The sequence below is a fragment of the Coregonus lavaretus genome, assembly GCF_964263955.1.
Source record: "Coregonus lavaretus genome assembly, chromosome: 28".
In the NCBI taxonomy this organism is placed as follows: domain Eukaryota; kingdom Metazoa; phylum Chordata; class Actinopteri; order Salmoniformes; family Salmonidae; genus Coregonus; species Coregonus lavaretus.
The window spans coordinates 23939936-23964291 of record NC_140015.1 but is presented as its reverse complement, the minus strand read 5'-3'; the positions used below and the strand labels follow the sequence as shown (position 1 = coordinate 23964291).

The 24356-nt window shown below is 42.2% G+C and overlaps 1 protein-coding gene across 1 annotated transcript; it reads right to left on the bottom strand.

The window, feature by feature from the left end:
• Positions 1-951: 951 nt before the first annotated feature.
• On the bottom strand, positions 952-22851 carry LOC311104394 (ras-related C3 botulinum toxin substrate 2-like). Its single transcript, XM_084146212.1, has 7 exons — positions 22665-22851; positions 13310-13381; positions 12487-12604; positions 11828-11890; positions 4285-4444; positions 3839-3939; positions 952-3570 (listed from the first exon to the last, which is right to left on the bottom strand). The coding sequence occupies exons 1-7, from the start codon at positions 22697-22699 to the stop codon at positions 3490-3492; spliced, it is 630 nt and encodes a 209-aa protein (XP_084002338.1). The 5' UTR covers positions 22700-22851; the 3' UTR covers positions 952-3489.
• Positions 22852-24356: the final 1505 nt, after the last annotated feature.

Genomic DNA, 24356 nt, shown 5'->3' with positions numbered 1-24356 from the left:
GATTGAAGTTACTTTACCAGGCAGTCACACAGAGACACACACAGAGGACACACGTGGCAGATCAGAGCTGGTCTGACAAGGACCCAGAGGCTGGGCTGAGTTGTGTGTTCACAGCTACAATAACAAACTTAATCACCATCCAAATCAGCTTATCAGACAGTGCCTGGAGCGGTTGTGGACCAGTGGTTCTACAGTGGATAAGCAGCCCGCTCCAGGTTCCCCGTTCTCAATCATCTGTTGTTGAGCGCAGGCACATCAGTCTCAACCAAAAAGCTAGTCTTAATGACTTACTTAATTTAATGAAACTTAGCTCTACGGAGTGTGTGTGTGTGTCTACATCAGGGATCCTCAACCCTGTTCCTGGAGAGCTACCGTCCTGTAGGTTTTTGCTCCAACCCCAGTTGTAACTAACTTGATTCAGTTTACCAACCAGCTAATTATTAGAATCAGGTGCGCTAGATTAGGATTAGCGTGAAAACCTACAGGACGGTAACGCTCCAGGAACAGGGTTGGAGAGCACTGGTCTACATCTTTGGCTAAAACCAACACAATCACACCAGGCTTTCAAGTAGTGATTCAATGACAGCCTTTATCATTAGGACTACACACAGAGCTCATGTTCGATTACTGAAACATCTGTTCCAGCAGCATCCAGCACACACTGTATTGTAGCCTACTGTGCTGTACCTGAGGAGAGAACAGCCAAAGCACCCTTGCAAAACATGGGTGTTTGAATAAACCCTTAACTGTATGTGTGAAAACGACTTTGTATCAAAGTTTGCTCAGAGTCTAGTTGCCAGAAGGATGAATCAAAGGGTTCAGCAGAGATGCCTGTCATGAGTCAGAGGAATAAACCCCTACATCCTGCCTCTCTGCAGATCATCTATTCCCCCTACAGGAAACATGAGAGAGTGATGCCTGTGGTTGGAATCAATACACAAGGCTACTAGAGAAAATAAGAGTTTATTTAAAGATGTATATGGTAGTACATGTCGGTTTCTGACACATCACAGTACAATGCTGTAGCCCTGGAGGGGAGAGGATGTCTAGGTAGCTGTTGTAAAAATAGGCCCCAGTAGAACTTGTATACTGGTATATACAATTTTTTATTTGGCTCTATACTCCAGCATTTTGGATTTGAGATTAAATGTTTCATATGAGGCGAAAGTACAGCATGTCACCTTTTATTTGAGGGTATTCTCATACATAGGCCTATCTGTTTTACTGTTTAGAAATGAAAACACTGTATGTATCTAGTCCCCGCCCATGAGAATAGGTCAGTAGTTTTTGGACAAATTCACTTATAGTGTATTAAAATAGTCAAAAGTTTAGTATTTGGTCCCATATTCCTTGATTTGGTCCTATATTCCCTTGATTAGATGTTTCTGAACACTTCTAAATTAATCCTGATATTGCCATGATTAAGAAAATCATAATTAAATAATGACTGAGATGCCATTCAGAGGCTACAACAAAACAATCCTTTATTTTTGGTTGGGGGGGGTGGGGGGGTGGGTATGATCTTTGTGCCACATATCATTATTCACGATTCATTCAAGATTGTCCATAATCATGGTAGCATCCACATGAAACATATTGGCACAAGACATTATTCACCATTCAGTTCCAAAACATAATCTGAAACACAACCAAAATGAACCGCAAAAGCACCCAACATGTATTTTTATAATAAATGTTTCACCCCAAATGGTAGTTACAGTCTTGTCCCATCACTGCAACTCCTGTACGGACTCGGGAGAGGCAAAGGTTGAGAGCCATGCGTCCTCCGAAACACGACCCCGCCAAGCCGCACTGCTTCTTGACACACTGCTCGCTTAACCCGGAAGCCAGCCGCACCAATATGTCGGAGAAAACACAGTAAAACTGGGGACCGTGTCAGCATGCATGCGCCCGGCCCGCCACAGGAGTTGCTAGAGCGCGATGGGACAAAGACATCCCGGCCGGCCAAACCCTCCCCTAACCCGGACGACGCTGGGCCAATTGTGCGCCGCCTCATGGGTCTCCCGGTCGCAGCCGGCTGCGGCACAGCCCGGGATCAAACCCGGGTCTGTACTGACGCCTCAAGCACTGCAATGCAGTGCCTTAGACCGCTGTGCCACTCGGGAGGCCAGCACCCAACACATTTGAAAAGTCACAAGCTTGATGTGCAAGGAAAATGGGACCAAATACTAAACTTTTGATTTAAGTCCAAATACTTATGATTTCTTCAAATGGGGTGCCTAGAAACATAAAGTGCTTTCATTTCCAAACGGCAAAACAGATAATGTATGTATGAAAATACCCTCAAATAAAAGCTGGCATGCTGTACTGTCCCCTTAACACTCAGTATACAAAACATTAAGAACACCTGCTCTTTCCATGACATAGACTGACCATGTGAATTCAGGTGAAAGCTATGATCCCTTATTAATATCACTTGTTAAATACACTTCAATCAGTGTAGATGAAGGGGAGGAGACAGGTTAAAGAATGATTTTTAAGCCTTGAGACAATTGAGACATGGATTGTGTATGTGTGCCATTCTGAGGGTGAATGGGCAAGACAAAAAATGTAAGCGCCTTTGAACGGGGTATGGCAGCAGGTGCCAGGTGCACAGGTTTTTGTCAAGAACTGCAACGCTGCTGGTTTTTCACGCTCAACAGTTTCTCGTGTGTATCAAGAATGGTCCACCACCCAAAGGACATCCAGCCAACTTCACACAACTGTGGGAAGCATTGGCGTCAACATGGGCCAGCATCCCTGTGGAACGCTTCCGACACCTTGTAGAGTCCATGCCCCTACGAATTGAGGCTGTTCTGAGGGGGGGGGGGGGGGGTGCAAACTCAATATTCGGAAGGTGTTCCTTTTGTTTGATATACTCAGTGTATATGAAACATTCTGTATCAAATCTAAAATGATGGAGTATAGAGCCAAATAAAATACAAATATGGAGGGGAGAGTAAAAGCTAATTTCACTAATTCTACCCCAATGGAAGAAGGCACTTAATAGAAAATAAGTTTTGATCAGTACAGAATGAGACACTCATATGTAAAATTGTAATAGAGAGAGAAGTAATACAGTATCTAAGAAATATAGTACAATGCTGTATCATGTCAAAATATAAAAAATACATTTTATACAGTAAACAACATGATCATTTTAGAGAGTTTCTTACGTTATTGGAAAGGATGGTGCAATTGGTTCGGAATTTTACAATACATTTCTGACTATACACACCGTAATGTTTGGTCTATTTATTTTTCAGTGTCTTTCTTGTACAGTAAGGACCAGTCACTGCATAAACAAACCATATAGAAGAAGTGAGGTACTGTCGAGAAAATGAGTCAGAAACCAAAAACAAATACCAATATATGAATCTAAAACACTTATCCATGTGTTCTTATCCTGGATTTGTCTTGAAAATATTAAGGACATTTATAGTGATGATCCAGAAAGTCTGATGGTTGTTTTCAGACCTGAACAGTGGTCTAACGTTGAGATGAATCCATCTGTTCTGTACATCCAGCTATATGCCTCAATCCCCAATGAGTGGGAAAGGTCGGCACCATCTGTAATGGTACAATTAGACGGTTCTATTATCTTCCATTCATTTGGGATTGAGGCATACACTACATACGTATAGCTGGATCTACACTACAGATGGCAAGACTCAACACTACATATGTTGACTCATCTGAACATTAGACCACTTTGTAAAACTGCCAAACTTTGTATTTAACTAAAGTCAACATTTGCTGTTGTGCGATTCCTGAGCCATTCCCTCTTGGTCTGTCCACAGGTCTGAGATCAGATGAGTAGACAGGGTCGTTTTTTTACCTTGGTGGGCTGGGGGCACAGCACCGCTCGGATGGCCTCGTCAAACACCGTCTTCAGCCCCCGCTGGGTCAGGGCAGAGCATTCCAGGTACTTTACCGAGTCTACCCAGAAAACACACACAGAAGATGTATGAGGGATATGGAGAGGATAGACTGTTTATTTGGCATAATACACGGCTGGCGGGTGATGATTCCAAGAATGTGAAGCTAGGGCGACATAACATCAACAACTATGCAGTGTTCAACAAGTATAAGGACTCAGAGCAGAGTACAAAGTGTTCCATGATACTGTACAGCTCTGTGAACAACAATCATTACAATGACAGATAATCAATCAATCGCTGATTCAGTCATGTCCAATCACAAACCCAGAGTGACTACTGTATATCAATCATGGTTGATCCCTGATGCATGATCACTAATTCAGGATCCCAGAGACCTACGTACCTATCTCTTTGGCTAGTGCTAAGCCTTGTGGGTAGGTGATGGGCGCTAGCTTCTTCTCCTTCAGCTTCTCAATGGTTTCCTTCTCGTCCCTCAGATCCAGCTTGGTGCCAACCAGGATGATGGGTGTGGAGGGGCAGTGGTGTCGTACCTCAGGGTACCACTAGGGGGAGCAAGCACACACACAGAGCAGGTCAACATGGCCGCAGCCAAAGACACAGAATTACTTTTCACTTCCTTTTCTGTGATACAGCTCATCTTTAATTCTACCAAAGATGATCTATATACTGACAAGATACTGGACTGACCGCTTTAATAATGAGAATAAATGTCCACAAAAGGCGGAATGCAGACGGGAGGAGGCGGGGTCAGGCGGGAATATTCTAACAAATGAGAGGGCAGATACACGTGTGAACAACAGGCATAACTTAGAAATATATTTTTCTTTCTCAAAGTTGTCGGAATGCCACGTGTGTCCACTTACATCAGAACATTAGTAACAACCTAAACATTACAAAACTTAAATTAGCTCAAATAAGCCTCCCGTAGCAAATTAGAATTACATTTTTTTTTTTACGAAATTCGACACTCATTACAAAAAATCCCCACTTGGTCTGCTTCTCCTGGACAGATTTTGGGGCAGAGTCAAGCCTCTCGCTTTGCCTCTTCCCCTCTGGTTCTACTACTGTATTATCTGGTAGCCAGTTTCATTCCTGGTGTATGTAGCTCCTCACACATAACATCTAGGATACTATTATTATTATTACTATTATCAATACCGTCATTATAATACACATTATTCAAATAAAATGTCTGACAACGTCAGCATGATGAAAAAGGAAGTCCCTTCATCCACATTGAGTAATTGATAGAAATGAGAGAGCAGTGTATGCTTTTGCAGAATAGGAGCTGATTAATGCTTATGAATGACACAGACTGTTAGTGAGTCACCTTCGCTTATTTTAGCTTCTCTGCTTAACACCTGGTTAACAGCTCTACGTATGTTTAGAAGTCAGTAATTATTGGTGTCTCTAATGAAATATAGGACCCACTCTGCAAGCCATCATTAGCTGTTACAGCAGAGTGGAGGGAATGTCAAGGTTTAAAAATTTTCCTTTTTATAGCGCATTAATGTATAGTAATGAGAACAGTGACAATGAAGCACGCACACACACACACATTTCAGGCATTTCACTGAGTCTACTGAGAAAACACACACACACACACTATATTATGTGAAAAATGCATCAAGAATTCTCGGTTCCATTCACCAAGGTTTTGCTGCCTCTCGTGTCTGTCTCTCTTCCCCTTGCAGGGTAGCCATTATGTAGACTTTGTCTGTGGGGACAAAGCGCCCACTCCTCTGCACTCTTTGGCCTTCCTGCCATCAAACCTTGAATGCCACACAAAGGACTGGGGTAGATCTCCCAGAGTCTTACCTCCTTAGGAGGACTCATTGACGGCAAACTAACCAATTGTACTATTATGTGTGTTTTTTCGCGTTATTTGTAATTGATTCTGTACATAATGTTTCTGCCACCGTCTCTTATGACCAAAAAAAGCTTCTGGATATCAGGACAGCAATTACTCACCTCGTATTGGACGAAGATTTTTACTTCAACGAGTCGGACGCGAAGGATATTCTACAGACACCCGACAAGGCCCAAATCCCCGTCATTCGCATGAGAAAGAGACGGAGATATCGTGGACGTAGGTCGGGGTGCCTTGTAAGGATCCGACGGTGAGTGAGTAAACTGCCTCTTCCATCAATCCTATTAGCCAACGTACAATCATTTGAAAATAAATTGGACAACCTAAGATCAAGGTTATCCTACCAACGGGACATTAAAAACTGTAATATATTATGTTTCACCGAGTCGTGGCTGAACAACGACATGGCTAACATACAGCTAGCGGGATATACGCTACATCGGCAGGATAGAACGGCTGACTCCGGTTAGACAAGGGGTGGTGGTCTGTGTATATTTGTAAACAACAGCTGGTGCATAAAATCTAATACTAAGGAAGTCTCAAGGTTTTGCTCGCCTGAAGTAGAGTATCTCATGATAAGCTGTAGAACACACTATTTACCAAGAGAGTTTTTAGCTATATTATTCGTAGCTGTCTATTTACCACCACAAACCGATGCTGGCACTAAGATTGCACTCAATGAGCTGTATAAGGCCATAAGCAAACAGGAAAACACTCATCCAGAGGCAGAGCTCCTAGTGGCCGGGGACTCCGTTCTACCTAATTTCTACCAGCATGTTAAATGTGCAACCAGAGGAAAAAAAAACTCTAGACCACTTTTACTCTACACACAGAGACGCGTACAAAGCTCTCGCTCGCCCTCCATTTGGCAAATCTGACCATAACTCTATCCTCCTGATTCCTGCTTATAAGCAAAAACTAAAACAGGAAGCACCAGTGACTCGGTTAATAAGGAAGTGGTCACATGACGCAGATGCTAAGCTACAGGTCTGTTTTGCTAGCACAGACTGGACTATGTTCCGGGATTCTTCCGATAGCATTGAGGAGTACACCACATCAGTCACTGGCTTCATCAATAAGTGCATTGATGACGTCGTCCCCACAGTGACCGTACGTACATACCCCAACCAGAAGCCATGGATTACAGGCAACATCCGCACTGAGCTAAAGGGTAGAGCTGCTGCTTTCAAGGAGCGGGACTCTAACCCGGACGCTTATAAGAAATCCCGCTATGCCCTCTGATGAACCATCAAACAGGCAAAGAGTCAATACAGGACTAAGATTGAATCACGAGCCTACCAGACGAGCTAAATCACTTCTATGCTCGCTTCGAGGCAAGCAACACTGAAGCATGCATGAGAGCATCAGCTGTTCCGGATGACTATGTGATCACGCTCTCCATAGCCGATGTGAGTAAGACCTTTAAACAGGTCAACATTCACAAGGTCGCAGGGTCAGACAGATTACCAGGATGCGTAGTCCGAGCATGTGCTGACCAACTGGCAAGTGTCTTCACTGACATTTTCAACATGTCCCTGACTGAGTCTGTAATACCAACATGTTTCAAGCAGACCACCATAGTCCCTGTGCCCAAGAACACTAAGATAACCTGCCTACATGACTACCGACCCTTTGCACTCACGTCTGTAACCATGAAGTGCATTGAAAGGCTGGTCATGGCTCACATCAACACCATTATCCCAGAAACCCTAGACCCACTCCAATTTGCATACCGCCCCAACAGATCCACAGATGATGCAATCTCTATTGCACTCCACACTGCCCTTTCCCACCTGGACAAGAGGAACACCTATGTGAGAATGCTATTCATTGACTACAGCTCACCGTTCAACACCATAGTGCCCTCAAAGCTCATCACTAAGCTAAGGACCCTGGGACTAAACACCTCCCTCTGCAAGGGTGGTAAGGGTAGGTAACAACACATCTGCCACGCTGATCCTCAACATGGGGGCCCCTCAGGGGTGCATGCTCAGTCCCCTCCTGTACTCCCTGTTCACCCATTACTGCAAGGCCAGGCACGACTCCAACACCATCATTAAGTTTGCCGACGACACAACAGTGGTAGGCCTGATCACCGACAACGATGAGACAGCCTATAGGGAGAAGGTCAGAGACCTGGCCGTGTGGTGCCAGGACAACAACCTCTCCCTCAATGTGATCAAGACAAAGGAGATGATTGTGGACTACAGGAAAAAAAGAGGACTGAGCATGCCCCCATTCTCATCGACGGGGCTGTAGTGGAACAGGTTGAGAGCTTCAAGTTCCTTGGTGTCCACATCACTGTCACGCCCTGGCCTTGAGAGCCCGGTTTTCTTTAGTTGGTTTGGTCAGGGTGTGAATTTCTATGTATAGATCTAGATATTGTAGATCTATGTTGGCTGGGTGTGGTTCCCAATCAGAGGCAGCTGTCGATCGTTGTCTCTGATTGGGGATCATACTTAGGTAGCCATGTTGCCTACCTGTTTTGGGGGATCTTGTTTCTGTGTGTTTGGCTTGTTTGATGTTAGCCTTTAGAACTTCACGTTACGTTACTTTTGTTGTTTTGTTCAGTGTTTATTTAATAAACGAACATGTACGCATACCACGCTGCACCTTGGTCCAATCCTGTATTCAACGAACGTGACACACCAACAAACTATCATGGTCCAAACACACCAAGACAGTCGTGAAGAGGGCACAACAAAGCCTATCCCCCTCAGGAGACGCAAAAGATCCTCAAAAAGTTATACAGCTGCACCATCGAGAGCATCCTGACTGGTTGCATCACTGCCTGGTATGGCAGCTGCTCGGCCTCCGACCGCAAGGCACTACAGAGGGTAGTGCGTACGACCCAGTACATCACTGGGGCCAAGCTTCCTGCCATCCAGGACCTCTATACCAGGCGGTGTCAGAGGAAGGCCCTAAACATTGTCAAAGACTCCAGCCACCCTAGTCATAGACTGTTCTCTCTGCTACCGCACGGCAAGCGGTACCGGAGCGCCAAGTCTAGGTCCAAAAGGCTTCTTAACAGCTTCTACCCCCAAGCCATAAGACTCCTGAACAGATAACCATGGCTACTCTGTTTATTATCTATGCATAGTCACTTTAACTCTACCCACATGTACATTACCTCAATTCCCTCGACTAACCGGTGCCCCCACACATTGACTCTGAACCAGTACCCCCTGTATATAACCTCCCTACTGTTATTTTATTTTACTGCAGCTATTTGTTATTTTTTACTTTCTATTTTTTACTTAACACTTTTTATTTTCTTAAAACTGCATTGTTGGTTAAGGGCTTGTAAGTAAGCATTTCACTGTAAGGTCTACACCTGTTGTATTCGGCGCATGTGGCAAATAAAATGTGATTTTTGATTTGAAGATGAGCTTTACAATAAAAGGCTTTCACTATTCAGGAACTAAGGGGTTACCTCTGCCCTGACCCTCACAGACTCTGTGGAGGAGAGATTAAAGGATGGTTCTCTATATACCAGGACAGGTAACAGATATCACTTTAACAAATAACACTTCCCAGCTTCCTACTAAGAAAGGCGATGGTGCCATGAGTTAAATAATCTCTAACTTCCATCGAGGCTGACTGGATGAAATGGAAACACATTCATTTAGTGGTGTGGGGAGATGATGGGCAATTCTGTGTTTTAGAAAATGGCACCTTTAGTTTACTAGTAAATCCCTCTGTATCTCTCTGAAACTGAGTGAGGGAATTTAATTCTGCTAGTTTAAGACATGAGTTGGCCAGTACAGTGTTATGATAATGGAAGACAAACCTTCTCAGGAGAAGATTGGAGCGATGGCTAATTGATTATTGATCTCCCGTTGATCCAAAATGGTGATAGCAGTAGGAGGTGTACCATGGCAATAATCAGAGATAACACGGGTCAATTGAATCTCCTTTTGACAGGCAATTACCAGAGTGACATGGGTGGGTTAGTGGGAGCAACACGCTACATGGCTGTGACTCTTCCCCCACACAGTCTGTAGCCTACCTTCCATTTTAAATAGATCCTAATGTCACCTGAAAGCCTGCTAATCTACCAAGGCTCCATTTGCATACATGGGCAATGTTACCATGGAGACTCATTGGGAACATGCCATGAAAAAACAGACTGAGAAAGATGGAGAGAGAGGAGGAAAAAACTAATAAAGAATTTTGTTCTTGAAATGTGAAAAGAGGCAAACATTTACATAAGGGCTGGAGAAGCAAGATTGCTATTGTTTGAAGCTAATCATAAATTAAAGGGCTGAGTAAAGTCATTTGGGCAAGCGGTGCGATTCAAAACGGCACAAATTGGAATGGATTAACGCTGGTCTTTTCAATAATTGCCAATATCAAGAACAATCCCCCCCCCCCCTCCCCCCCCTTAGTTTGAGCACCAAGTCTATGCAGTAGAATAGATAGCACATTCATGCTTTTTAGCGACCTACCAGACCTGCCTTCAGACCACTCTGGACCATATTAGGGTTGTTTTGACAATGTCATATCAAGTAAAGCAGATTGATCAAATCTCATTATTTTTTGATCTCCACTGCCCTTGATATAACTCCAACACTGACAGTTCCCAAACTAATTAGCTCAATTCAAACGGTTGACATTGTAGTCAGAGGAGTCAGACACTTTGCTGTCATTTGACAAAGCCTATGGCTGACGCAATGGTATGAGAAGAAGCAACAATAAAAGCGTCTGAAAAGGGTCAAGTTTGGCAGGCTTTTTTGGTGATTTTATAGCTTTGATGTGAATTCAACTTCTATAGTAATGTGTCAGTTCTAAACACCATGACTTCTGGAGAGATGGAGATGGAGAGACAGGATGGGACAATTACTATCTTCTCCTTTTCATCAGAACGGTGGAAGAGCGATAGAGGGCTCAAGGACAGCTTCGTTCAGCAGTAGCTGAGAGCTGCCATGGTAACATGTGGAATGCGTGCCCCGTGCAGTGAAAAGACACAGACCCTGACAGTTAGCCGGGGGAGTAGGTCGAGGTCTCAGCGTGCATTATGGGAGTTAAGTTCACATGGGACATCCATGTTTGACTCCGTTAAAGAAGAGATGATTACCTCTCTCTGACGTAAACCTGAATGAATATGATTGATTTCTGTTGATGAACAGATTTCTATATCCTATTCAAATGGAGTGAGGTTCATTGGCGAAGAATCCAATGGGTATGCAACGTGCTACCTGAATAGATGTGTTGTTCTAGTCCTTGGATTTGAAATACTTAATTTATGACTGTCTGACTTAAGCGAATAAACCATGGCCTTTGCAGCAATAGGTAGAGCTGAAAGCAGCAGAACACAAAACAACTATTGATAATAGCATTACTCAGACATAGTTAAAATATAAAACATATTTGTTGCCCATTGGACTATATCTTATTACTGTACTAGAAATGCCAGAATCTGCAATATGTTAGTTTTATTATACAGTACACTTCAATTTTCTATTGAAAGCAGGTAAACCAGAGTAGCCTATCCATTATACAATTATTGATTTCTCTATGTGTTTAGACTCATTTCACAGGCCAACTATCATTATCTTAATCATGATGGGCATTTAATAGATTAACTGGCATACTACTGTTTTCTTGCTCTGTTTTCCATCAACCACCTCTGTATTACTAACAGGGGGGGCAGTATGAAAATGTATGCACTCACTAACTGTAAGTCGCTCTGGATAAGAGCGTCTGCTAAATGACTAAAATGTAAATATAATGATGACTCATCTATATTCACAGAAAGGTAAGTGCTTTAGGAGTGATCAACAGTATTGACACGTTAATCTCTCCGTATATTAACCTATAATGTATGCTATATACTGCAGCTCTGGGGGATGCTGCAACCTTTATAATCGTGCTGTATCAATCAATGCCAATCAACACCTACATTATGAAAACAATGTAATCTGCTATCCCTGCATTAAGTGCAGAGGAAAACACAGGAGGCGGATCAAATAGAATATGTAAGTGTGTATTGCATACTATATGTACCTATACATTGTAGCACAACAGCCATAAAGATCATACAGAATCCACTCACCTTGGCTCTGACGTTCTCAAACGATGCTGGGCTCACCAGAGAGAAACAGATGAGGAACACATCCTAGGAGACAAACATAGCGTCTGATCAATGGTAGTATTAAAGGAGTAGGGAGATGTGTTGATGGTGTAAACAGATTAGGATATAGTGATTTATATACTGTGGTCATTGGTTAGTGAAGGTGTAAGGAGTAATACATGGGGTTGTCCTGAAGGGTAGAAAGGTGTATCAGTGATGTAGAAGACGTACAGTGGGGTCCGAAATTATTGACACCCTTGATAAAGATGACCGTTAAATGATTGTATAAAATGTATCATGCAAATACTGAGCTATATTCTGTGCTCCAAATAAATGTGAAATTATATAATTTTATACTAATACAATTATTCAAAGAGATTTAGTTTAAGTCATAAGACATGCTTACCTCTCACCATTACCAGTAACAGGGGAGTTTAGCATGTCTTGGGAGTATGATCTTTGACCCTCACTCATAATTATTCACGATTCATTCAGGATTATCCGTAATCATGGTAGCATCCATTATACATTTTACAGTATACAGTCATTACTGCTCATCTTTATCAAGGGTGTCAATAATTCCAGACCCCACTGTATATAATTTGTAATAGAGATTCTGTATATGTGTGTGTGTGTGTTACCGTCTGAGGATAGGACAGAGGTCTGAGTCTGTCATAGTCCTCCTGTCCTGCTGTATCCCACAGTCCCAGATTCACTGGCTTACTGTCCACCATCACATTGGCTGAGTAGTTATCAAACCTGTAAGACAAATGAGTCCATTACATCTAGAACAAATCACAGTGGAAAACCTTACACAGCATATACCGTTTTATTTAATTTTTTACTTTTTACCCCTTTTTCGTGATATCCAAATTTGTAGTTACAGTCTTGTCCCATCGCTGCAACTACCGTGGTGGGAGGCAAAGGTCGAGAGCCATGCGTCCTCCAAAACACGACCCCGCAAAGGCGCACTGCTCGCTTAACCCAGAAGCCAGCCGCACAAATGTATCGGAGGAAACACCGTACAGCTGGTGACTGAAGTCAGCGTGCATACGCCCGGTCTACCACAGGAGTCGCTAGAGCGCGATGGGACAAGGACATCCCGGCCGGCCAAACCCTCCCCACATTACGTCCCTTGATACCAATTGAGCAACAATTGAAGAATTCAGGCTGTTCTGGAGGTAAAGGGGGGTCTGACCAGTAGTAAATGGGTGTACCTAATAAACTGGCCACTGAGTGTATATAAACTGCATACCATAGGTGTTTGTGAAAGTAAAGTCAATATCTAGCATTCCAATCCCTAGAATTATTGTGAATATTACAATACTTCCTATTTCTGGTTATTGGTTGCATTATGTAGGCCTTTGTTGGCATTATGTAGGATGTTTGTCCATTCAGCCCACACATTTGGCACTGTACCAGCTATATCATGTCCACTGTGTCTGTCTGTGGTCCAGTACTTACACTGTGGGGATGTACTCTCCAGGGAAGGCGTTGGTTGTGTAGCTGATGAGCAGGCATGTCTTTCCCACAGCACTGAAACACACATTGGGCAATCAGTTGTGTGCCAACACATACACACATTTTCTTGCTGCAATAGCACATTGACACACTATCGCACGCACACACACACACACACACACACACAGCCACACCTTTACTCAAGCACACACTGAGAGAACCTATAGTCATTACAGGGTAGCTGCCAGCTGTCAGAGTAACTCCCTTCCCTTACAAAAAAAACACGTCAAATTCGCAGTTTCACATGCATTTTCACATGAAAAACATTCACATGAGAAAATCCCATTTGGAGTTTCACATGTAAAAAAAACTCTGCATGTGAAAATCTAATCACATGTGAAAAACAATCACATGTAAAAATGTAAGGAAACTCCACATTTACTTCAATGTTTGTTAACAAAGTTAATGTAAACAAACACTGCCTAAAACATGGTTAAAACAATAATTGTGATATCATGGATGGTCAGTCCTTGCATCCATAGTGTAGTCTATGGATTTGAAAGTGGTTGCATTTCTCCAGCCCCATCCCTCAGCTTTTTACTGAAACTGTGGCGGGGAGGACACTTGTTAATGTTTCAATTTAGGATTGTCGCTTTAAACTCCTTAGTTTAGAGTAATAGTGTTACTATATGGTGCCATCCTCTAGTGAGTGAGTTCATTTTGTGCCATTAATATCAAGCAAAACTTTTGAAGTCGAGAACAAAATTATTATTATTGCAAACAAAAATAATGTTATTGAAAGCAAAACATAAATCCAAAAGTATTGATAGCAAAACAAAATATTGCAAGGAAATACTTTTTAAAAGCGAGAGCAAATTAATTGTAAATGGATGTTTAAAAAAAAACGTGAAATTGCAGATTCCGTCAATTCTTTTAACATTTCTTTTTTGGAAAGCTTAAACCATATTTGCCAGAATACCATCATTAAATTCAGCTTGGTGTCTATCATGGTCCACTCCCACTCACGATAAAATGGTACAACAACAGCGCGCCAACTAATGTTCTTGATTTTCCCTGTGCAAAGAAGATGCCAATAGAATGTCCTTATTGCTTGCTACAGTATGATGAATGGCAATAGACATTCTAACCATGTACAATGTGATGAATGAACAGCATGACTGGCTTCTTTCAAACTTGCCTACATTATGAGAAGCAGTAATCAGCTTTCTCTAGCTCCTTGTCAGTGTTCTAAAACACCTCTGACAGGCAGCAGTTAAAAACACAGTCAGAGTTTTTGCAGTAAAATTCCAATAAGAAGCACGCACCTGCATGTACAGGCACGAGGGAAGGAATCCTAGTCTGAGGAGTGCTCCCAGAGTTAAGTTTTTAGGGCAAGATTAGAAAGTGACACCCCAGGCTATACGTAGGCAGGCTACCATGAGCTTCTTCTACAGATTGGCTCCACCTTGAACATCATTAGGTTAGCATTCAAGGTTGGGTAGAAGAAACCCGATAGATGCCATTGAAAAGCACTGGAGAAACATTCACAGTTTATGCCCTTGTGGAAGACATGATTAGTAATAACTTACTGTATATTATATTAGGTGGCAAGAAACAGTTCTGTTCACACTAACTGAAGTCAATGTATTTTGGTTATAGCAACATGAGAGAGAGAGAGAGAGAGAGAGAGAGAGAGAGAGAGAGAGAGAGAGAGAGAGAGAGAGAGAGAGAGAGAGAGAGAGAGAGAGAGAGAGGTGATATGAGAGAGAGAGAGAGAGAGAGAGAGAGGTGATATGAGAGAGAGAGAGGTGATATGAGAGAGAGAGAGGGAGAGAGAGGTGATATGAGAGAGAGAGAGAGAGAGAGAGGTGATATGAGAGTGAGATACAGGGTAGTGTGATGGTGTCTGTTTCCCTCTCTCTGTGGGAGTTAGTGTGTCGTTGAGCAGTCTCCATCTCTGCTACCCTCTGACTCACACACACATGCTGTTGACTGTGGTCTAACTGAGTCAAAGCGGAGGGGCCCGTTGCTCCCGTGCTTCCTACTCTCCACCTGCTCCTCCTGCATGAGGCTCCCTCTCTCTCCTTACCCCCACACACAGATGGACAAGGGAAAGGGGCGGATGGAAATCCTAAATCCAAAGATAGCATTGTGATAACTTACTACATGAACCTGATGGAACCATGTGAAAGGTGATATTCTATGGTGCATCTGAAAAGTGCTCTTTCAACAGTGCAATTACTTTTTCAACTCAAAGTTCTACAACGGAACAAATTACTCTAAGTACCAATCATGCTACAGTAGTTAAAAGTTACAGCACATTAATGCTTTTTGATGATATGTCACGGTGTGAATCCAACATATACAGCATCTGACTTCAAAGACCAACCTCATTACCACTGGCTGGGCAGAGTTAATTTTTAATGCTCTCACTTCTCAGTCAGAAGCGCTGGCCTAAAAAACTGACAACCTAGGAGGATATAGATGTCAAAATCACACTTCCACCTAAATGCCACACTCCAGAATTAAGCTGTTGGCCTATTTGTTTCATGGGGCTAGGGGGACCGGGGTGTCACAGAGCTGGCAGGAGGCAGGGCGGTGACACTGAGTGACAGTCAGGACGATAGGGGCATAGAAGCTCATATGAAGTGTACCATTCTAAAGTATCTCTCTCCCTCTCTCTCTCATTAATGTCACCTCTCCCGGCTCTTACTGACACCTACCCATGAGCCCCATCTCTTTCCATTTACTGTAACCTGCATCCTCACCCACTGAGCACTGACCGACACCGGACGTCCATGGATGTTGAAAAGTAGTTTCATTTTGTTAGTCTGACCTGGCCTTGATTTTTACATCCACAGACATCTGGACCGGCCTTCATTTGGTCCAAACATAGACATCCATGATTGGTTCAAAAGTTTGGACAGCACAGTACATTGCATTACAGTAGAGCACAGTAGAGTACAGTACAGTAGAGCACAGTACAGTAAAGAATAGTTGAGTATAGTTCAGTAAAGAAAAGTTGAGTATAGTTCAGTACAGTACAGTAAAGAATATTTGAGTATAGTTCAGCAGAGTACAGTAAAGAAAAGTTGAGTATAGTTCAGTACAGTATAGTTAGGGCTGTGGCGGTCACGAAATGTAGTCAGCCGGTGATTGTCAAGCAAATAACTGTCAGTCTCACAATAAATCCATTATTTATCTTAGACAGGTCTAAAGAAGCATGATATGAAGAAAATATAGTCTATTTCAGAAGAACAGAATAGCATACTCTGAGTTGTCCTGATCTGCGCTGCCAAATGGCTGTGGGCTATACTAGTTCATTTAGCAAACAAGATTTGCTTAGAATTCCGTGGCATTATTTTACAGTTGAAGACGGAAGTTTACATACACTTAGGTCGGAGTCATTAAAACTCGTTTTTCAACCACTCCACAAATTTCTTGTTAACAAACTATAGTTTTGGCAAGTCGGTTAGGACATTTTTCCAACAATTGTTTACAGACAGATTATTTCACTTATAATTCACTGTATCACAATTCCAGTGGGTCAGAAGTTCACATACACTAAGTTGACTGTGCCTTTGAACAGCTTGGAAAATTCCAGAAAATGATGTCATGGCTTTAGAAGCTTCTGATAGGCTAATTGACATCATTTGAGTCAATTGGAGGTGTACCTGTGGATGTATTTCAAGGCCTACCTTCAAACTCAGTGCCTCTTTGCTTGACATCATGGGAAAATCAAAAGAAATCTGCCAAGACGTCAGAAAATAAATTGTAGACCTCCACAAGTCTGGTTCATCCTTGGGAGCAATTTCCAAATGGCTGAAGGTACCACGTTCATCTGTACAAACAATAGTACGCAAGTATAAACACCATGGGACCACGCAGCCATCATACCCGCTCAGGAAGGAGACGCGTTCTGTCTCCTAGAGATGAATGTACTTTGGTGCGAAAAGTGCCAATCAATCCCAGAACAGCAGCAAAGGACCTTGTGAAGATGCTGGAGGAAACAGGTACAAAGGTATCTATATCCACAGTAAAACGAGTCCTATATCAACATAACCTGAAAGGCTGCATAGCAAGGAAGAAACCACTGGTCCAAAACCGCCATAAAAAAGCCAGACTACGGTTTGCAACTGCACATGGGGACAAAGATCATACTTTTTGGAGAAATGTCCTTTGGTCTGATGAAACAAAAATAGAAGTGTTTGTTTGGAGGAAAAAGGGGAAGGCTTGCAAGCCGAAGAACACCATCCCAACCGTGAAGCACGGGGGTGGCAGCATCATGCTGTGGGGGTGCTTTGCTGCAGGAGGGACTGGTGCACTTCACAAAATAAATGGCATCATGAGGAAGGAAAATTATGTGGATATATTGAAGCAACATCTCAAGACATCAGTCAGGAAGTTAAAGCTTGGTCGCAAATGGGTCTTCCAAATGGACAATGACCTCAAGCATACTTCCAAAGTTGTGGCAAAATGGCTTAAGGACAACAAAGTCAAGGTATTGGAGTGGCCATCACAAAGCCCTGACTTCAATCCTATAGAAAGAACTGAAAAAGCGTGTGCGCGCAAGGAGGCCTACAAACCTGACTCAGTTACACCAGCTCTGTCAGGAGGAATGGGCCAAAATTCACCCAACTTATTGTGGGAAGCTTGTTGAAGGCTACCCAAAACGTTTGACCCAAGTTAAACAATTTAAAGGCAATGCTACCAAATACTAATTGAGTGTATGTAAACTTCTGACCCACTGGGAATGTGAAATAAATAATTATCTCTACAATTATTCGGACATTTCACATTCTTAAAATAAAGTGGCGATCCTAACTGACCTAAGACAGGGAATTTCTACAATGATTAAATGTCAGGAATTGTGAAAAACTGAGTTTAAATGTATTTGGCTAAGGTGTATGTAAACTTCCGACTTCAACTGTATATTATTTTATAGTATGAAGAATACAATTGAACAAAGCTGAATAAAATAGAAAGGATTAACAAAGAAACAGGTACTCCTACATGCTTAATTTAGAGTTATTAATGTAACTATAGTTGTTCTACAAACGTTGGGGTATATGTTTTGATTTTTAATACATCTTAAGGCTGCATGATGCAACTCTAATGATAATTTGAAAAAAGTCACTTGAAAGGCATGAGCTCTGCTTTGTTTTTTTGCGCAGGCTGTACACACTTCGTCAGTCTCTCATTCACAATTTGAGAAGCACTTGATAATGCTTCAAATTTCCTGGTGGCATACCCTTTGTGTGGCCATAATGCACCCAAACAAAATCCATGCCTTTTGCAGCCCCTCCCTAAATGCTGCCAGCTCCGAAGCACCTCCCATCTCACTCACACGGCTCTCCATCACGTGATCGGGTCTTTCTCACAGGCTACAAGTCAAGACAGACACATCGCGCGCATGCGAACGTCCTTATCCAATTCCGAGGTGCATACAGTGGAGGAAAAAAGTATTTAGTCAGCCACCAATTGTGCAAGTTCTCCCACTTAAAAAGATGAGAGAGGCCTGTAATTTTCATCATAGACAGCTATGACAGACAAATTGAGAGAAAAAAAATCCAGAAAATCACATTGTAGGATTTTTAATGAATTTATTTGCAAATTATGGTGGAAAATAAGTATTTGGTCACCTACAAACAAGCAAGATTTCTGGCTCTCACAGACCTGTAACTTCTTCTTTAAGAGGCTCCTCTGTCCTCCACTCATTACCTGTATTAATGGCACCTGTTTGAACTTGTTTTCAGTATAAAAGACACCTGTCCACAACCTCAAACAGTCACACTCCAAACTCCACTATGGCCAAGACCAAAGAGCTGTCAAAGGACACCAGAAACAAAATTGTAGACCTGCACCAGGCTGGGAAGACTGAATCTGCAATAGGTAAGCAGCTTGGTTTGAAGAAATCAACTGTGGGAGCAATTATTAGGAAATGGAAGACATACAAGACCACTGATAATCTCCCTCGATCTGGGGCTCCACGCAAGAGCTCACCCCGTGGGGTCAAAATGATCACAAGAACGGTGAGCAAAAATCCCAGAACCACCTAGTGAATGACCTGCAGAGAGCTGGGACCAAAGTAACAAAGCCTACCATCAGTAACACACTACGCCGCCAGGGACTCAAATCCTGCAGTGCCAGACGTGTCCCCCTGCTTAAGCCAGTACATGTCCAGGCCCGTCTGAAGTTTGCTAGAGTGCATTTGGATGATCCAGAAGAGGATTGGGAGAATGTCATATGGTCAGATGAAACCAAAATAGAACTTTTTGGTAAAAACTCAACTCGTCGTGTTTGGAGGACAAAGAATGCGGAGTTGCATCCAAAGAACACCATACCTACTGTGAAGCATGGGGGTGGAAACATCATGCTTTGGGGCTGTCTTTCTGCAAAGGGACCAGGACGACTGATCCGTGTAAAGGAAAGAATGAATGGGGCCATGTATCGTGAGATTTTGAGTGAAAACCTCCTTCCATCAGCAAGGGCATTGAAGATGAAACGTGGCTGGGTCTTTCAGCATGACAATGATCCCAAACATACCGCCCGGGCAACGAAGGAGTGGCTTCGTAAGAAGCATTTCAAGGTCCAGGAGTGGCCTAGCCAGTCTCCAGATCTCAACCCCATAGAAAATCTTTGGAGGGAGTTGAAAGTCTGTGTTGCCCAGCGACAGCCCCAAAACATCACTGCTCTAGAGGAGATCTGCATGGAGGAATGGGCCAAAATACCAGCAACAGTGTGTGAAAACCTTGTGAAGATTTACAGAAAACGTTTGACCTGTGTCATTGCCAACAAAGGGTATATAACAAAGTATTGAGAAACTTTTGTTATTGACCAAATACTTATTTTCCACCATAATTTGCAAATTAAATCATTAAAAATCCTACAATGTGATTTTCTGGATTTTTTTTTCCTCATTTTGTCTGTCATAGTTGACGTGTACCTATGATGAAAGTTACAGGCCTCTCTCATCTTTTTAAGTGGGAGAACTTGCACAATTGGTGGCTGACTAAATATTTTTTTCCCCCACTGTATCATGCACCTGTATCGAAACAGGGGCAGGGGAAAAAATACATGCACTTAAATAGCGAATGGAGGACACTTTTCCCCATGGTTTATTTTCATGCCAGCCAGGTAGGCTATACTCCTGTTGTAAATATAAGCAAAGTGCATAATATTAGGAAAGTTGAAAATAAATATAATAGGCCTAGCCTATAGAAAGCTGATCCTCCTCTTTTCAGTAGAGGCCATCACTCTGTTTTCTTGCGCAACTGCATAGCCTATTGAAATGTTGCGCAACATGAGCTCATGGGCTCTCATGAAGTGTTTGATTAGATTTTCGAATTCATTTGCATTGATGTCAGAGTGATTAGCGGGACAATAGAGTGCTGAGTACCAGGCAGTTAGCAAGTTTGGCAGGCTACTAATGACCATCTGCAGCATCAGAGCTTGGAGAAGCCTAATTACCATGACTAAACGGTCACGTGGAATTTGACTGTCTTCATGACTCGTATAATAATATTGCGATATTGTCAAAACGAGTACACTCAAAAATAATATCCCGATATGTAACTGTATCGATTTTTCCCCCATCACAACTACTGTGCTGTACTTTGATGTCCAAACTTGTGAAACATAGACGTCTATAATTGCTTCAGATTTGGTCCAGTCCAGACCAACCAAATGTAGTTTTGTTTGGTGGCGGAGCTCATTCAAAAAATAGCCAGTGTGTAGAATAATACCCAAATATGTATATTTCTACCTTTGTGTACCTATTTAGGATACATCACCATGAAGATAATGACATTCATATCCATCATTATGCATTTCTGTGTAGTACAGATCAGGGACCCATGATGAAATTCCATTCTGCTACTGGGTATAAATCCACTTCACTTACTTTTCTAAAGCTGAAGTTTCCTGTTGAATACAGGCTATTTGCTGTATAACTGCACTTTGTCGAAATACAAAGAACAAGCTAAAATGTGTCTTTGGTCTTTGAATCGACCGTGTATGAGAGTGGTGTTGTGGGTGTTAAAGGTGACTGTGTTTTAGGTGGCAGCTGTGTTTTTGTTCCTTTATAAACCATGAGACTGTGCAGACAGAGTGCACCACAGACCAAAGAGGAACTTAAACTGGAGGATAAAAGCAGCATAGGAGAACTTCTCTTTTACAAAAAGAGAAGAGGGTTAACGAACGGAAAACAGGAAAAGACTGCATTGACCTTACTGATTGCTGTCTGTCTGTGTCTTTGTAAATGTTCTTTAATTGAGGCCCTCATTATAAACAGCTACTCTCCATCTCCTCTCTCCTACAGACATTACACCCACGGATCCCAATCTCCTGCTAGCATCTCAGCATCCATTTTGTCTTATCAACTTGTCACCAATCTTGCATACACTCCAAAAGGGTTATTTGGCTGTCCCCATAGGAGAACCATTTTGGGTTCCACGTAGAACCCTCTGTGGAAAGGGTTTTTACATGGAACCCAAAAGGGTTCTATCTGGAACCAAAAGGGTTCTTCAAAGGGTTATCCTATGGGGACAGCCATTGAACTGTTTTAGGTTCTAGATAGCACCTTTTTTTCTAAGAGTGTAGGCACTTCCTTCCTGCCTTCTGAATTTGGTGTGTCTCTTCCTTATTTATTTATTTATTTATTTATTTAAGGACTGTTAAACAATGTCATTATCAAGTCATCTTAAATTCCTCAACCTGATGTTAAAACTGCACATGCAAATTAGGAACTTAAAGGGAGTTAATTATGTGGCCTGTTTTACAGTTAAGAGGTTTGCTCTACTGGGAAGTTCCTGCCTTGAGGGCATCATTATATTGTTGTATTGAATCTGTGATAAGGATCAGACCTATTGAGCTTCTGGACATCAAGGTTAATACTGTACACAAAAGGACTGTTACTTGAAAGTATTATTTATTTGTCTAGCTAATAGAGATTAGAACAAGGTTAGATTGTTCTGTGGCACCTTTTACAAATTTGCCACACTCAAGTCTATCAAGCTGACAGACAACAGCTATGAGGAAGGTATGAACAGTGCAAACTGCATACAATAACCTCATCATTAAGAGTATGACAACCAAATTCAAATAAAAAGTTCATACATTCCACATTACTGCAGCTCCAATATGCAATATGAAACAAATTAATTCATAAAAAACAGAAGTTGTCTCTTGACACAAGAATGTGTAGTACAATACACAGAGAAAAATGTATCTCCCAATTAAGACACTTGAAAAGAAGGCTAAGTAGAGAGTTTTTCAAAATGTCCACTTATTAATACACCCAAATCAAAGTAGCCTACCACTTCATGATCTGCGCGCATAGATAACTTAAAGAACTTACCCATCTCCAACAACCACACACTTGATGGCTTGCATTTTCCAGGCGTTGATTTAACAACTTGTAAATGTACACTTAGTAGGCAAGACAACAATGTAGAATCAGGTACGGTACAGGAAATAAGTTTGCCTATCTTATCTGCCCACCGCCCCGACTCTCGCGTTTACTCTTGCGCTGCGCACTTGAATGCGGCGAAGTTTATCATTGGGTCTACTGAAGGACACCTCTGATAGCAGGAAGTAGGCCTATGTGAAACTGTGATATTAATGTCCTTCAAATTTGATTAACAAAATTCTCAGTGAAGCTTTCAGAAGCTAATATTATGACTCACACTGACATTTAAGCATATCTAGGCTATGACTTCATTGTCCAAGTGCGCACACACTTTTTTCACCTAGGCTGTATGACAGTGTTATGCACTTCCGTTTTATTTTCACTAGATGGTGCCATATATCAAGAAACTGGGCGCAGCGTTTGACAAGTAGCCTATACTCACACAAGTTATATAAACTGGGCTGACAATTAGCCCATACTCACAGAAGTTCTATGTTTTATTGTTGCAGAAATCTGTAAATGAACATGAACAATCTGAAAAGACCGCTTATAGGCCTAACTAAGAAGTAGTCAGTGAATTATATAATTTCAAAAAGTAGTGGATTTATAAAAAACACTTTTGATGCCTAGGGGTGCGCTCGTAAATTCACTCTTGCCATCTATTCTGATTTCAGAGCACTCTCGTCTGAGTGTGCAGTAGTGCAGAATAACTGATTAATTTAATAACTGATGAATTTACGAACATGCAATACCCGTTGAATATGACCGGTGTAAGTAAACGTCTGCAAAAAAATGTAATTAAATTGTTGCCAGCAGCACAGTTACAGTCACGAACGTTCTATATAACATGAAAACAGCCTAACCAGCTCTGCTAGGGCAAGTAAAATGGTCAGAGTGAGGTGTTCTCTCATTTGAGGTCAGAACGCTCGTATCAACCCTACTTCTCGGCCAGAGCGTCCAGTGCTCTGAACGCTCCGAAAGCGAAACGCTCTGAATTTACAAACTGACAATCTGACAACGCTCTGAATTCTGGCACGCCAGAGTGAATTTACGAACGCGCTCACGGTTTGAGCTGCGCAACTCTGGGCATGGTACTTGACTTGAGACGTCACAAGTGGCTTCCACTCATTTACATTACATTTTAGTCATTTAGCAGACGCTCTTATCCAGAGCGACTTACAGTTCCTGCCTGAAGCACTCTTCCCATCTACTGTACATGTCTACATGAGTCTTGTCAGAACTTAATGACTCTCTCATGACCTCATACATCTATTTATGAAGGTAAGCAATTGGTTGATCTATTAGTCTCCCCAGAGTTTCAATCTGTGGTTGTTTGAGTTCAGCACAAGTGATTTTCAAATGACTTAAGTTCACTTATGTTGGCTACATATTTACACTGACCGCTGAATAATTCTGGATATTGTGCATTAGATCTATCTCGAACTGGTATCACCTGTCAATACACACACACACACACACACACACACACACACACACACACACACACACAAACGCGCAAACGCACGCACGCACACACGCACACACGCACGCACACGCACACACGCACACACACACCTTCTTTACTTGTATATGTTATTTGTTTTTCAGTAACAGCACTGACTTTAGGTGGCCAGGTCATTA